Source organism: Zootoca vivipara, chromosome 5 (genome assembly GCF_965207765.1).
Source record: "Zootoca vivipara chromosome 5, rZooViv2.hap1.1, whole genome shotgun sequence".
In the NCBI taxonomy this organism is placed as follows: Eukaryota; Metazoa; Chordata; class Lepidosauria; order Squamata; family Lacertidae; genus Zootoca; species Zootoca vivipara.
Genome location: NC_142588.1, coordinates 51,611,518 through 51,625,795, shown reverse-complemented (window position 1 = coordinate 51,625,795; position 14,278 = coordinate 51,611,518). Strand labels below are relative to the sequence as shown.

The following is a 14,278-nucleotide window of genomic DNA, read 5'->3' as shown; positions in this document are numbered from 1 at the left end:
ACCCGTGCCGTCGCCGCCGCCTCCCTCCCGGCCGCCCCCCGGGGAGCAGCTCCGCCGGAACTGAGAAGCCAAAGGGCGGCTCGGGGGTGGGGGGCAGAGTAAGAGCCAGGCACTCTCCCGAGTATCTAGGAGAAAACAGGGGAAGAGGGAAGAGAAACCCGGCTCCATCAAGAGAGCGACTGTTGCGCTTCGCCTACTTCCCCCTCAGGCTCACTCCGCATCCCTTTCGCCCGCTCGTTCGCCCACCTCCCGGATGCAGCCGAGGAGAGGAAGGAAAGCGGCGGGCGCCGGCTCCCCAGTGCCGCCTCACTCGCTCTCTGAGACAACAGCAAAGCCCGCCAAAAAAAAATCCAGCGCTGCTCCGTCCCGGCACCAACTTTGCTGGCGGCACCTGTAGGGCTTTCCTACCTCCTCGGCGGGCTTCCTCCTCCTCCTCCTGCATCTCACTTCCCCGTCTGGCCGCTGTGCCACCGCCTCCCTCAGCCTCATTCGAAATTGAAATTCCCTGGCCAAGGCCGTCAGCGCGGCTCCAGCGCCCCGGCCTCCGCCTGCAGCCCCGCCCCCGGTTTTGACCCTCGGCCAGTCGCAGGCTCCAGAACTACTGTGAGTTGCTAATGTCGGCGGTGGCTACGCGGGCCACATGACGAGGTTTGGCGGGCCGGATTAGGCCCCCGGGCCTTGTGTTTGACACCCATGCTTTAGACTGATCATTCTAAAGAATGATCATGAATGAAGTAGTGAGGATGGAATGCAGCAACTGTTGCATCCATACAGTGTTTGAACCCTATAGCACTGCAACAACATGACTGTCATGATGAACAGACATGGTGTAATGGGTTGAAGCTTCTTCCCTAACAACAGCCACCATTTGCAAGTTACGTCACTGAGTGATGGTGCACAGCATTGTTTGCAACACAGAAAGGAAACACAATACTGGTGGCCTATAGGAAAACTCACCTACGTGCCATCCTCCAACCATCATATATAGACTGTGGCCCTCCTGATGCTGTTGGGTTTCAATTTCTAGTGAGCATGGCCCATGGTCAAGCATGGTGGAAGTTTGTGGTCCAACAATACCGGGAGGGCCAAAAGTTCCCAATCACTGACATAATCAGTGGCATAGAGCCCTGCTCAGATGAGCCTGCATGAGCAAGAAACAGAGAAAGTACCTTCCTTCCTGCCAGACATCCTTGGTGGAACATCCAACTCATGTCTGTTCTTTGGATGTCTCTTGTGCCTAGGGGTGCAGAATCAAGAGTGCGTAAGTCTGAAATGCATGATTATCTGTCTTTCAAAACCAAGAGGTAACAACTGCATGGATCGAACTGGTATCTGTTGGGTTCTGTGTTCATAAGCCCTTATTTCAACATATGGACTCCAGCAGGTGTAAGGACTGAGAGTGTATGAACTGGCTTGCTATTGTAGAAAGGGCCTACAACTAGGTTCGCACAGAGCTAGTCTCAGCTCTGCATCAGACATAGTAGTAAGCTGCTATAAAAGACATGAAAGTGACAGGACGCTACTGTAGCTGTGTTGACACCAGCCACTCAGTATGGCACTGCACTTACATACCTGTTTAAGATCAGCATATTCTGTCATTGAGAGGATCAGGGGCGTAGCCAGGATCAAAATTAGGGGGGGCAAGGGGCGGGGCAAAGGCATGGGAGGGGAGGGGCCACAGTGGGGCAAGGAAAGCCATGGTTGTTCAGGGGCGAGGGGGCGCCAGGATCAGCCTGAAATTGGGCTGCTCCGACTCCCTCCTCCCCCTCCGCGATCGGCAGGGGCGGGGTGCGCCAGGATCAGCCCAAAAATGGGCTGTTCCGATCCCCTCCTCCCCCTCCATGATCGCCGGCTAGAAGGGACGTCTCCCTTCTACCTGGCTGGCTGTGGGGCGGGTGGAGGAAAAGCTAGCCAAACGCTTTGCGCTGCTCTGGGGCTTTCCCTCCGCCCGCCCCACAGCCAGCCGGGGAGAAGGGAGACATTCCTTCTAGCTAGGTGGCTGTGAGGCGGGCGGAGGGAAAGCCCCAGAGCCACGTAAAGTGTTTGGCTGGCTTTCCCTCCGCCCGCCCCACAGCCAGCCGGCTAGAAGGGACATCTCCCTCTGGGCGGGGAGCAACTGGAGGGCAGCTCCAGCAGGACTGAGACTCTGGCCGCAGCGCAGGGCGGCATGGTGGAGGTGGTGCTGCCGGCGAGGCTCTGAAGGGCGGCGCTCCGGCAGGGAAGAGGCTCCAGCCGTGGCGCGACATGGTGGGTGGACGAGAGCGCCGCGTCCATCCTCCGCCTCTTCTTTGGCGCCCTCCAGAACATGACACCTCTGATGACCGCTTCGCCGGCCCTGCTTCTAGGGGGGGGCAGCTGCCCCCTTCTGCCCCCCTGTCTACACCCATGGAGAGGATGGAAACTGGGAAAGCTGCATCTCAGAATTGAAAGCTGGTTCGTTGTGTATTCCTGCACCCTGCACACCATCCAAGAGCAAATGGCTTTCTAATGCCATCTATATTTCTCCTGGCTGCATTTGACATCTCCTCTGGGCCCCGAAAGCAAGGTGAACAGAAGGCACATGTGCACTCAGCTTTTATGCTTGCAGAAGCCTTTAGTTTATTGGCTTTCTTTAAGTAATGTGTAATTGACCTTTATATTTGCATCCATGATTAATTGTCGCCAAGCTGCGATGAAACAAAGTGGGGTTAAAGGGACCTTATTCCCTGCTCCCCCCACCCAACCTTAATATCTGTGCAGTGTAACTGCTGCTTCTCTTGATTATCTGATTTCAGTATAAATTCAAAGGGGACAGGTAGAAAGAATGGAAGAAAAGCCCAGCACCCTCAAATGAAAAGTCTGCTTCTTATCTCTTTATCTGAATCAGCCTAAAGGCTACAAGTTCAATTTAATTCATCTACCATCAGTCAGCCTGAGATCTAATACGAAGAAGGGGGGGGGGGGACTGCTCAGCAGCTGGTCTGGCTCCTGCAATGATAGACAGAAGGATGCTTTTGAGCAAGTAACCGTAGGGCACATGACTAACTGCAATGAAAGGGCTTACTGCTTCTGAGCTGGCCACATCTACAGCTGTTAAAAAACTTTTTTCCTTTTCTTTTCTTTTCTTAAGTACCGGTACTTATGTGAGCCAAATGAAAAGAACTGAAGCCAAATAGCCGCTGTGCTTGATGATATTCAGTCGCCTGTGGAAAAGAAGTGACATTGTGTTTGGTCACACGTTGCTGCCAAGTGATATCTAATCCACAGCATTCGTGTGCCACAAATATTGCTGGATTCTCACAAGTGATGCACCGAGCATTCTGTAGATCTGGACAGGAATGAAGCCTCATCTGCCCTATGCATTTAGAGTAGCACCATACCACTTTTAAGAGTCATGGCTTTCTCCAAAGCGTCCTGGGAACTGCCGCTTATTAAGAGCTTTCACAGAGCTACAGTTTTCCTAGTTCCCTGGGAAGAGGGATTGATTGTTAAGTCATTCTGAGAATGTGAAAGGCATAAGGGTATTCTAACATGCGTGAACACGCTTAACAAGCTACAGTTCCCAGGATCCTTTGGGGGAAGCCATAGTTGTTCATAGTGGCATGATACTGCTTTAAATGTACATTGCAGGTATGGCCTAACACACACACACACACACACACACACACACACACACACACACACATCCCATTCTTCCAAACCTATTAACTACTGTACCACACCAATAATGCTTTTCTGGAGGTAAAGGCTTTCTCTCCCCCACCCCCGCCAAAAAAACCACCCCCCAAACAAACCAAGAAACACACAACTCAATTCCTCTGCAGCTGCATACATATTTGTGTTTACTCAGAGTGCTCCTACCACTGGTTTGGAAGGCAGTGTCTACACAACATTAGCCACAATCAGGATCTGTCCTGTCATTTCTTATGAAATATTGCATGTGATGTCCCCCCCCCCAACGAGCTTCCATCTGAACTGAGGAAAAAGAACACCCTAGCTATGCATTAAGCTGGTAGCATGTACACAGCCTGCCTCTCCCTGCCCTTGGAGGCTTGGTGTTTGGAAGAGGAGGTGTTCAGCCCAGCCTTTGCATCTAGGCTCTGGAGTTCTTCCCCTGTAGGATGATCAGCTGATCCATCACTCCTAGCTTTCTAACATGCTATGAAAAAAACTTTTGTTTTTTTGCAGGCTTTTGAGAGGTTTAGTTTTCCCACCATGTGCCTGCTTGCTCTGCTTTGGAATTTTCCCTGTTGTGTTTGTTTTTTTATTATATTTGATCATTTTTATTGTGTATGGTTGTTTTAATGTGTATTTGATTTTCTTCTTCTCTTTGGGTGTTATTTCATACTGAAAAGCAGGAGATAGTCATACCTCGGGTTAAGTATGCTTCAGTTTGAGTACTTTCAGTTTAAGTACTCCGCGGACTCGGAAGTGTTTACTTCCAGGTTTCGCCGCGCGTGCATGCGCAGAAGCTCTCTATCGGCGCTTCACGCATGCACACTATCACTGCTCAGACTAAGTACTTTTCGGGGTGAGAATGGCACCCCCAGAACCAATTAAGTACTTGAGGTACCACTGTACAGCTAAAGATAAAATAATGAATTGTTTAACACAAGTCTCATAAGAGGATGATTACCTCTATGTGCGCTTTGAGTAACAAAACCCATATCCACTTCTGCAGTCTCATATTTCTCAGATATGGAGAAATTCAGCTCCCAAGTGAGGCACATCTCCACTAAGATATGACCCCCCTCCCGCCTTCCATGCTAGTGCTAGGACATGTAACAAAGGTTAAATCTCATGGAATTCTGATGGTGGCAAACTAAGGTCAAAGTGCAGTTTCCACAACATGGAAACACTTTGCACAAAACAGCCTGGCCTCAAAATGCACATTCAGAACTTGAGCACACTGTGAATGATTCTCTTCTTAGAACTCTGGCAAGAACCTCATGCTGGGACTCCATACAAAACAGGTTTTTGTTTTTTTTATTATGGTAGGAGGATCAAAGTTGTTTAATCAACAGTGGCCATGTGCCACTCTATTGCATGTTACAGCCTCACTCATTGGATTTCCTATATTTCAGCTTTATAGCTCTATGGATTTTGGAAGAAGATGGCAGATTATGCATGAACGGATTACGCCGAACAGATTTTACTGGTGAGTTTTCCCCCATTATATTATAACTGTATAATAATGGATGGTCTAGCTAGGATCGGTAACAAGACACACATTTTAAAACTGATGGCCTTCATTCCAAATGGTTTCTTCACTCATTCTTAGAATCACTGCAACATCAAACCAAAGTTAAGCAATTTCTAGTGTCATCATTTAAAGTAGGAGAAATTTCAGCTATGTATCTACATTGGATTTGAATAAATCCCAAAATCTGAGGCAGAGTGGGGTGCCTCAAAAGGATTTTGGGTTTGTCAGAGGATGAGGATCTGTACAAGATGGCACAAGTTGGAGATGCTGGAGGAACAGTTCTGTTGTGGCTGAAAGGTCTAGCTTGTAATCAGAAGGAATGATTTTACTCAGAAGGTTAAATCTATTTTGCTTATAATGTGGAGTGATTTATCTGGGCAGTCTAGTCTGCCTGAAAATTTCATCCACTTCTGTAAAACAGAAAACAATTGGGGGGGATGGGGGGATAATAAAATAAACTTTGATGGACTTCAAGCCATATTGGACATTTTATGAAGCACCTTGGTCTGAGGTGAATTGCTTTCTGATGCACCAAATTGGGGTCCAACCAAATCATGATGTTAATAGACAAGTCCAATTTAAACATATGCTCAACATTGTCCTTAATTAGTGTTATATTTGTATTACTTGAAGTGTTTCCAACCCCCCACCTTAATTCTGATCCTACTTAAATAGATCCTACTGTTCTAATCCCAAATCCTGCCACCCCCCAAAAGATATGTTCTACTGGTTGCTATCTATTTGCGAAGAAGTCTGACCTGTTTTGGAACTGCTCTGTGTCTTTTGATTGGTAAAATATTGTAAAAAGGGAATCATGTTGTGCAGTACTGATACATACATATGCCTACACTGAGAGCCATAGTAGTGTTGTGGTTAGAGTGTTGGACTCAGACCTTGGAGACCAGGGTTCAAATCCTCATTCAGCCATGAAGCTTACTGGGTGACCTTAGGCCAGTCACTCACTCTCAGCCTAATCTACCTCACATGGTTGTTGTGAAGACTCAGGATAATATGGGGAGGAGAACTGTGTATGCCACCTTGAGCTTCTTGGAGGAAAGATGGGTTATAACTGTAACAAAGAAACAAAATAGATTTACTCCTACACACTGGCAAAACACCAAGAGAAAGATGTGCAGTTACATCAAGACAGGTTTGTTGTGGTGTTATACACACATGAAACATGTATGTTCACATAAAGATTGCCCTTTTTTTCAAAAGCTTTACCAAAGTGCATATGCATATTGTAAATGTACAGGACAGGAAATTAAACAACTGAACAGAGGCAACTGAAATATATGGCATATTGGGCCAGCATAGGTCTCTGTACTGAATTCAGAAGCAAGAAACCGACCAATTCCTAAGATAATTCATTTGGCTTCAGAAATAAGACCAATGCAATTTGGAATTTCTGAAAACTGGGAGGAACTTAGGTTACAGGAATTTCAGAAGCATCTCTACTTTGTTGTCTAGTTCCTTTTGGAAACAGCCAACAAACAAATCCTTATTCTTGTCTTGAGATGATGGTTGGTAGGCTGAGTTGAAAAGATTCTTCCTCCTCCACAACTCCCTTGAGTCTATAGTTAGCTCATCATTTATGCTATCTGTCATTTCCCAGCATCTTATTAAATTTGCAACCAAGTGAAAATGTCCTCTACCCTGTAGGGAGAGGAGACTGTGCATTTCCAAACACATCAGTCAAGCTATTTTCCTAATTCTGTTAGTGACATGTTATAACATACTGATTCCCAAGGGGTGATGTTAAAAGGGAGAAAATGAGCACCCTATGCTCAAGTTAAGAGGTTATGGGACAATCTAGTTTATAACAATGTCTCTTTCTGTTTTCCTCTCTGCTGCATAATTGCCTCTATTATTTTTTTCTCATGTCCTATCAGCTGGGCAAAAGAGAGCTCATTCATGCACGTGGTTTCATCTATCTCAAAGTCAATGTGAATAGAACAAGGGAAGATCCTCCATCCTATTCTGCTACTGGGAAATATTGGGAAGGGTAAACATACATTAAGACATTCAGGAATATGAATTGACTCGTCAACTAAGAGTACCAATGCAAAGTCTGTTGCTAGGGGGGCAGGTGTGTCCCTACTCAGTGACCATTCCTGCCAAAGGCGGTTTTAGGGTGGGGCAACCAGTGCAGTTACACTGGGCCCCGTGATGCAGAGGGTGCCAAAACAACTCATTAGAATGGACGAAAGGCAGGGGCACCGTATTTTTGCATCACATGGGGCGCTGCTGAAATTTAAGAGCCCAAAGTGCCACTGCTCCTGCTAATTCATACGAACACTTTTCTCCTTCCAGGCAAGCAGTAGACATTAACACAGCTCAAGGACACATTGCAGCCTGGCAAAAACACTTGCCGAGAGAATGTGGAGCAAAGCTAGGAGGGGTGTGGCCTTGGCAGTGGCATGACCTAGTGCAGGCATCCCCAAACTTCGGCCCTCCAGATGTTTTGGACTACAATTCCCAGCATCCCTGACCACTGGTCCTGTTAGCTAGGGATCATGGGAGTTGTAGGCCAAAACATCTGGAGGGCTGCAGTTTGGGGATGCCTGACCTAGTGAGAGTCCAGATGGCCAGACAGAAAAGGGCTTGAGGGCTTCATTTGGCCCCCCAGGCCTGAACTTTAAAGAGGGATAAATATGCCCACCTCACCTACAGCTATATTTAGTGGGTTCCACCCCCCTTTCTTGACAAGAGAAGTAGAGAATCAGTCTTTGCATATTGCTCTGAAATGCAAATCACCTCCTTTAAGCGGCTACTGCACCTACAAGAATGCAGCCAGCCGGCAAAGCACCACAGCCTAGGTAACAAAGCATCAAGGTAAAAAGATGTTTAAAAGACTGTTGAGATAAGCACCTGTGTGAGTTTAGCATCATAGTAAGGCCAGGGCATACAGCCCTCTCCCTTTCCTGATAGCAAGTAACTTAACTTTTGATATAAACAGCTCCAATAAAGAAAATCAGCTATGAAGGTTGAAAGCCAGAGTGTCTTTTATCCCATGCCTCCTTTGCGATGTGTTAAATCTAAAGTACTACTGGCTCTCAAGGGATTTAAAAATAAAATAAAAATCCTTGCATTGCCCATTTTTACAGCTCCTCCACACTCTTTCTCTGTCCTGACTAAGCAAAAGACAAAAAAAAGCTTTGTAATCGCACCAGATGAATGCAAAGCAATGTCATTGCACAGCTGAACTCCAAGCCCTGCTTTACAGCTATACAAAATGTTGAACTGTGAAATTTAGTTGCATCCCAAAAATTATGTAAGTGCAATTTTTTTTAAAAAATGTATGAGCAATTTTGCATATTTGCAAAGAACACGAGTCTATGTCTTTCCTGAGACACCTTTCTTTCTGTATTTATATTTTCCTAAGTATCAACCTGGTATTGAAATAGCCACAACTTTATTGCTTACAGATGTAAGAAGGCTTAGGCACAGAATATATATTTTGGATCAGCCAGACTGGTTGCTGGCTGATAACTTTGTCAGGGTCAATGCTGGGTGAAGGAAGATGATTTTTAGGTATGTGTGGAGCCTGGTGTGATCACTCGCTCCCCACCCCCGAAAAAAAAATTATCTAGGGAAATCCTGTTTTTTAATCAGGAAAATTATTTCCCCTAAAAATATTGTATTCTTCTGTCAAGGATAAACCTCATAAAATCTGGCTCAGGGATTCAGTGAATGTGAAGCAATATCTCTTGTCAACGCAGTGAAACAATTGGGCTAGACTTGCACAGACTGGGTTGATATTAAGCACAGAATGGAATGATTCTCCTCCCACTCATTTCATTGTGTGCTGGAAATTGAATTTAGTGGGTTGGAAGACCAGGTATGAGAACAATTTCTGTTCACAAACTGCTTCTAACTTTGTATTCCACTCTGCCTCATTTTCATTTCCTGTTGACCCAGTGATCAGAGCTGAGTGTTAGCTGCTGAAAGTGGGCAGAGACCTAGTTTCCTCCCCTCCCAAGGCCTACATAAGTTAATCTGTCCTTGTTTGACAGCCTAGGAGAGTGTTGATCGGCAGAACGATTAGAAAAAAAATGGTGGAGAGCTAGCAGAAAGAGGCGGGGAGGAAATAAAACAGTTTAGCTTACAGGTATATTTCAGACAAGGTGACCAAAACCCACCCTTACAAGAGACAGTCCTCTGTTCGAAGGGGTTGTCTGGCCCAAGACCAGCTTAAGGATTGAAAAAGAACAATAAAAAGAGAAAACAGAGGCCTTGAAAATACCTACCATCCAGTTAGCATCTGGACAGCAGAGTAAGGAAGCAGACAAGTTACCTGGCCACAGTCTTTCCCACTGTGATGAGATGTACTGGTTTATTATAATAATTATTTCTAAATTTACATTTCTACATGTGAATGAGCATTTGCAAATATTATGCAAATATGTGTCCCCTTTGTGCTCTTTTTGGGGGATGCATAAGTGACCACCTTAATTTCAGGGGATTTTGGTGATAAGTTTAGCCATCATTTGGTATCTTATTTTTTTATTCCTCCACCCTCTTCCTACAATTCAGATTGTGAGTTTTCTGCAGTTATTATGACAGCTTTTTTATTGGATCATTGTAAGGTTCAGATAGTACCAAGATTAATCGACCAAAGACCTTGATTCTTTTCCTCTTTTCCTTAAATGTGTTGAACTTTGGCATGACTTCAGCATGTTGTAATTTCAGGAAATAAATTTGCACAGTATCCACAGGTGGTTGTTATGTCCAGACCAGAACTGTGGCTTTTGTTACCTACAGTATATTGAAACAAGCCAGGATTGTTAACCATGCTTTGAAGCTGGTTTGGTTTAATAAATCAGGCAATGCTAACCATATTTTTCTGTAGTTCCGATGTAACAACAAACCATGGTTGGTTGAAAATGGAGTATATGCTTCTAGTCTCCTCACAGTCATGAACGGGGAAGAGTGGGGAGGTGGGAGCCAGAGGCATCCTTCGCATAGGGCCTATTGGCTCATTGTGCCAGGGCGTTGGCCTCTCAGGGATGCTGGTGGAGTGCAACCAACCACTAAGCCCTGAGCAATGGCACTGCCGGCATCTAAGGGCGCAGCGCCAGCCCCGCTGAGGCTGCTCCAGGGCAGTCGGGGAAACCTCCGAGATGCTGAAGCTGGTGAGCTGTGGTCTGGAGTTGGGAGCCCCTCCCGGGTTGCACTTCTACCCAGATTCCCTGGCTCCTGCCCTGGCCCAGCAGAAAAGGATTAAGAAGCGCAAGGAGGTCAACACGCTTATTGGACTGGGCAGCGGGAATGGGGACCGGGGAAGTGGGAGCGGCGGCGGCAGCAGGCACAAGAAGAGACACCCGAGGAAAGACTCCGCTGGCGTTGGCATGGTGGAGAAGGCTGGCCTGAGCCCCGAGCAGCTGCTGGCCGAGATCCGGCTATGGCTGAGAGGCGAGTGCAGCACAAACCTGGCGCGCCATGACGGCGCCCTTTCCACTGCCCCGTGCAGAGTCTTTGCCCTCCCGGTGAACTTCCCTTGGGATGCCCCCTGGGGGGCCACCGCGTGGGGTACCCCGAGGGCAGGAGCTGCCTTGGCCCCGCTTCTCTAGGGCTGCGCCGGCCAGCCCACTGACAGGCATCCCCCAAAAGCCCCGCTACTCCGAGCAGCATCCTACCCTGCCCCTTCAAGCTCCGGAGATGCTCCTTGCTGCCACAATCCCTGAAGATGCCGGCGGGAGCCTGCGAAGCCGGGGCTCAACTCTGCAGCCACCAAGCCGGGGTTCTGGGGGGGGGGGCTGGAGACGCTGCCCCCGGAGATCTAAATTTTGGGAAAGGGAGGGGGCGCTGGAGTGATCTTTGAGCCACGGCGCTGGATGGGAGAACATGAATCTGAGGCTTATGCATGTCAAAACACAGTTGCTGCACAACATGTTTTGAGCCCTCATGATTTTCACCCATTCCCAAAATTAGCAAGAGGAACTCTTGGCTTTGAAAGACAAAGCATGAGCAATGTTTAATGCTCCAGCCCTTTATGTGGCAACATCTGATATGCCTTTTTTTAATAGATAGTCTGATGATTATGATTATTTTTTAAGCAAGTGATGCCCCAAGACATTTGGAAGCTTTCTCTGTCATTAAGTTTAAACCACTCTCACATTTAGCAGATTGAGCGGAATGCATGCTGTGTACTAAACACAGTCTCTTATCATGGCAAAACAGACAAGACACTTCCCCACTTGTTTTGAATGTGAGCCATTTTGTATAGCTCAGTAACATTCCATTAAAGATAAGGAGATTCGTCTTTTATGCCTTTTCCCCATTGGAAATTAACAAACTCTTTTAAGATGACTATACATCAGCAGTTATATGAGGCAGAATCCATTCTCAGCAAGAAGAGAGAATTGAAACTCCTGTCCTTTTGTTTCCCGATATTCCCCAGAGCCTCCTCTTTAGAAGGAGCTTAGTTTAATTTTGCCATCATTAAGCAGAGGAGACATGAGGCTATGGGAGAACTTCAGACACGGAAACTGGGATGCATCACAGTTCTTTTAAGTTAAGTAGGTTATGTGAGTTTCCAGTCAACTACTTCTTTCCATAGACGATTTTGACAGTACCGTAGACTCTATTTTATAGCTGTGCAGAAGAACCATTGAACTGGCAGTTGCATTGTTTAGACTTAACTAGCATCAGCAGTGGTAACAAGGTGTTGAATGACAGCTGTCCGCATAAAGGGTGTACTATGGATTTTGTTCCTAGGTCAAGAACGGGAAACCTGTGGCTGAACTCTCCTCAGCCCCAACCAGCATGGCCAATGGTCAGTAGTGATGGGGTTGTAAGCCAAGAACCTCTTAGTAGGTGGTAGTTGAAAGATGAACACTTAGGATTGTTGTTGCTTTTTAGAGAATTGTTGAAAGTCGTAGGCTGACAGGGTGTCAGGATCCACTGCTGCTAGGTAAGGTAGCACCCCCCCCCCAATAGCTGATGCTGCAGAAGCCAACTGAAGTAGGAGCAAGCGTTAGATGCTGCAAATCAGTTAAGGAGTATCTACTTGCTGACCCAACGCTCAGAAAAGAGTTCAGCTTCTTTACAGCTGGAAGAGGCCATTATAGCTAGTTCTGTGCTTAGCAAAGCTTCACTTGACTAGATTTTGCCCGCCTATTTGCAGTTTTAGGCCATGGGCCACCATTCAATTCTGGAGTCTCTTCTCCTGTATCATCCTATTCGTACATCTGGACATTATCTAAGGAGTCCCTGCTGTTTTACCTATTTGTCTTGCACACAATACCAGCCTTCTCAGTGGTGACATTGGTGGCTGTGGTTAGCTGAGGCTGTATTACTCCTCCTTTTCAAATGTTTAGTTCAGAAGGTTTTGGATATATGTTGAGTTACATGAGTTTACCACTAGTGCTCCATTAGATGTTTGCTTTTCTTTCAAATTTGTTTTATTATTTTGTGATAGTCATTGGCTTGGATTCCAGCTAGGTTCTGTGGATGGAACAACAACTTTCATTCATGGACATTCATTCAAATGTGCGGGGGCACATTTTTAACAGATACCCCCTGCAGCCCTTTGCACTGCTTCTCATGCTTTTCTCAATGACCCCACAACCCTCTGAAGCATGGAGCTGCAAAAAGGTTATGAAATCAGTGAAAGTTGCTTCCTTCCACTGATGAGAGCATCTCATGGGTGTGATCCTACTCAAATAATGCTCTTGCACGCAAAAGGCTAGTTAGAATCCATACCAATTTATTTTAGCTCCTTGTTAGGCATATTGTGGATCCATTTGGTGGAAAAGCAGAACAAACGTATACAGTGGTACCTCTACTTACAAATTTAATGCGTTCCGAACACACGTTTGTAAGTAAAAAAAAAATTGTAAGTCGAATCCCATAGGAATGCATTGGGAGAAAAAAAATTGTAAGTAGAAGCAACCCTATCTAAAAATTCGTAAGTAGAAAAAATCCTATCTAAACCGCATCCAAGATGGCGGAGGGAGCTCCATTCGTAAGTAGAGACATTCGTAAGTAGAGTTATTCGTAAGTAGTGGTACCACTGTACCTACTTATTTAATACATAACAGCTATAGCTGTTCTGGGGAACCTTTTGTGCTCCAGAAGCTGCTGAACTATAACTCCCATCATTTCTAGCCTCTGGCCATGCTTCCTGGGGCAGATGAGAGTTGTAGTTCAGCAGCATGTGGAGGGCCAAAGCTTCCCCACACTTTAGCTATAGTAAAGTCAGCAAATCAACCAGGGATTCAGGAGGAGTACAAAAGGCATTCTGGAGGAGCACACATCTCTCAAAATGTCTGTTTCTTTGTAGCCGCTCACCTTTTACTATGCTGTTTGTTTTCAGTCTTTCTCCTTCATAGTTCACTTCCTACTTATTGCTACACAGCACCACACAGAAGCATTTCACCAACTCTTAGTCACAGCTGACCTCTGCTGAAAAGCACAGACAACCAAGTTTCCATGATGGCCTTTGGCTTCATGCCTGACCTTTCCTTTAAGTGCTTGTGAAAAGAGCTGCACTGACACCCTCACACTGTTGACATTTAGTGTGGGTGCTCTTGAAGAAGTTCTTGACATTTCTGCTTCTAAACTGTCTAAGTGAAATAAACTTCTTAGAAAAATGTTATTTCTTTTTCAGGAGTTTTTATTTTTATTTTTCTTGGTGGGAACATCAGAACATGAGAGGATCAGGCCAATCATCTATTGGTCCAGCATCCTGTTTTCACAGTGGCCAACAAGATGTTCATGGCAAACTAGTGAAAATAGCATTAGTGAATGTAGTGAAGAAAGCATACAAACTGCTTTATTCTGGGGAAAATAGTTTGGCAAAATTGCATATATTAGACAAAATTCCACATAAATATGTGTTTATTAGGACAAATTTACACTGATATGCTGATGAATTTTCATGAGGACTTTTTTTAAAAAAAAGAAACAATCACAAGTTGATGTATAAATGTGGAAAAATGAGAAACAGAGAAGTTGAAATTTGATAATTTACCCATCCCTAGTTGGTGGGACCTTGGCCCATGAGATCACTGACCTCGGTAGGCACATGGGGCCTTGCCAGCACAGAAGAAAGCCCAAGTGACAAAAAGGAAAAGGAGAGAGAGGCTTTAT

General features: G+C 45.8%; 1 protein-coding gene across 1 annotated transcript in view; it reads left to right on the top strand.

Moving 5' to 3' along the window:
• The window catches only part of SORCS3 (sortilin related VPS10 domain containing receptor 3), a 415,691-nt gene that overhangs the window by 242,711 nt on the left and 158,702 nt on the right, over window positions 1-14,278 (top strand). Inside the window, exon 5 of the mRNA XM_035133724.3 lies at window positions 5,064-5,137. Coding sequence (XP_034989615.3) covers window positions 5,064-5,137 — 74 coding nt within the window. The remainder of the gene's footprint in view (window positions 1-5,063; window positions 5,138-14,278) is intronic.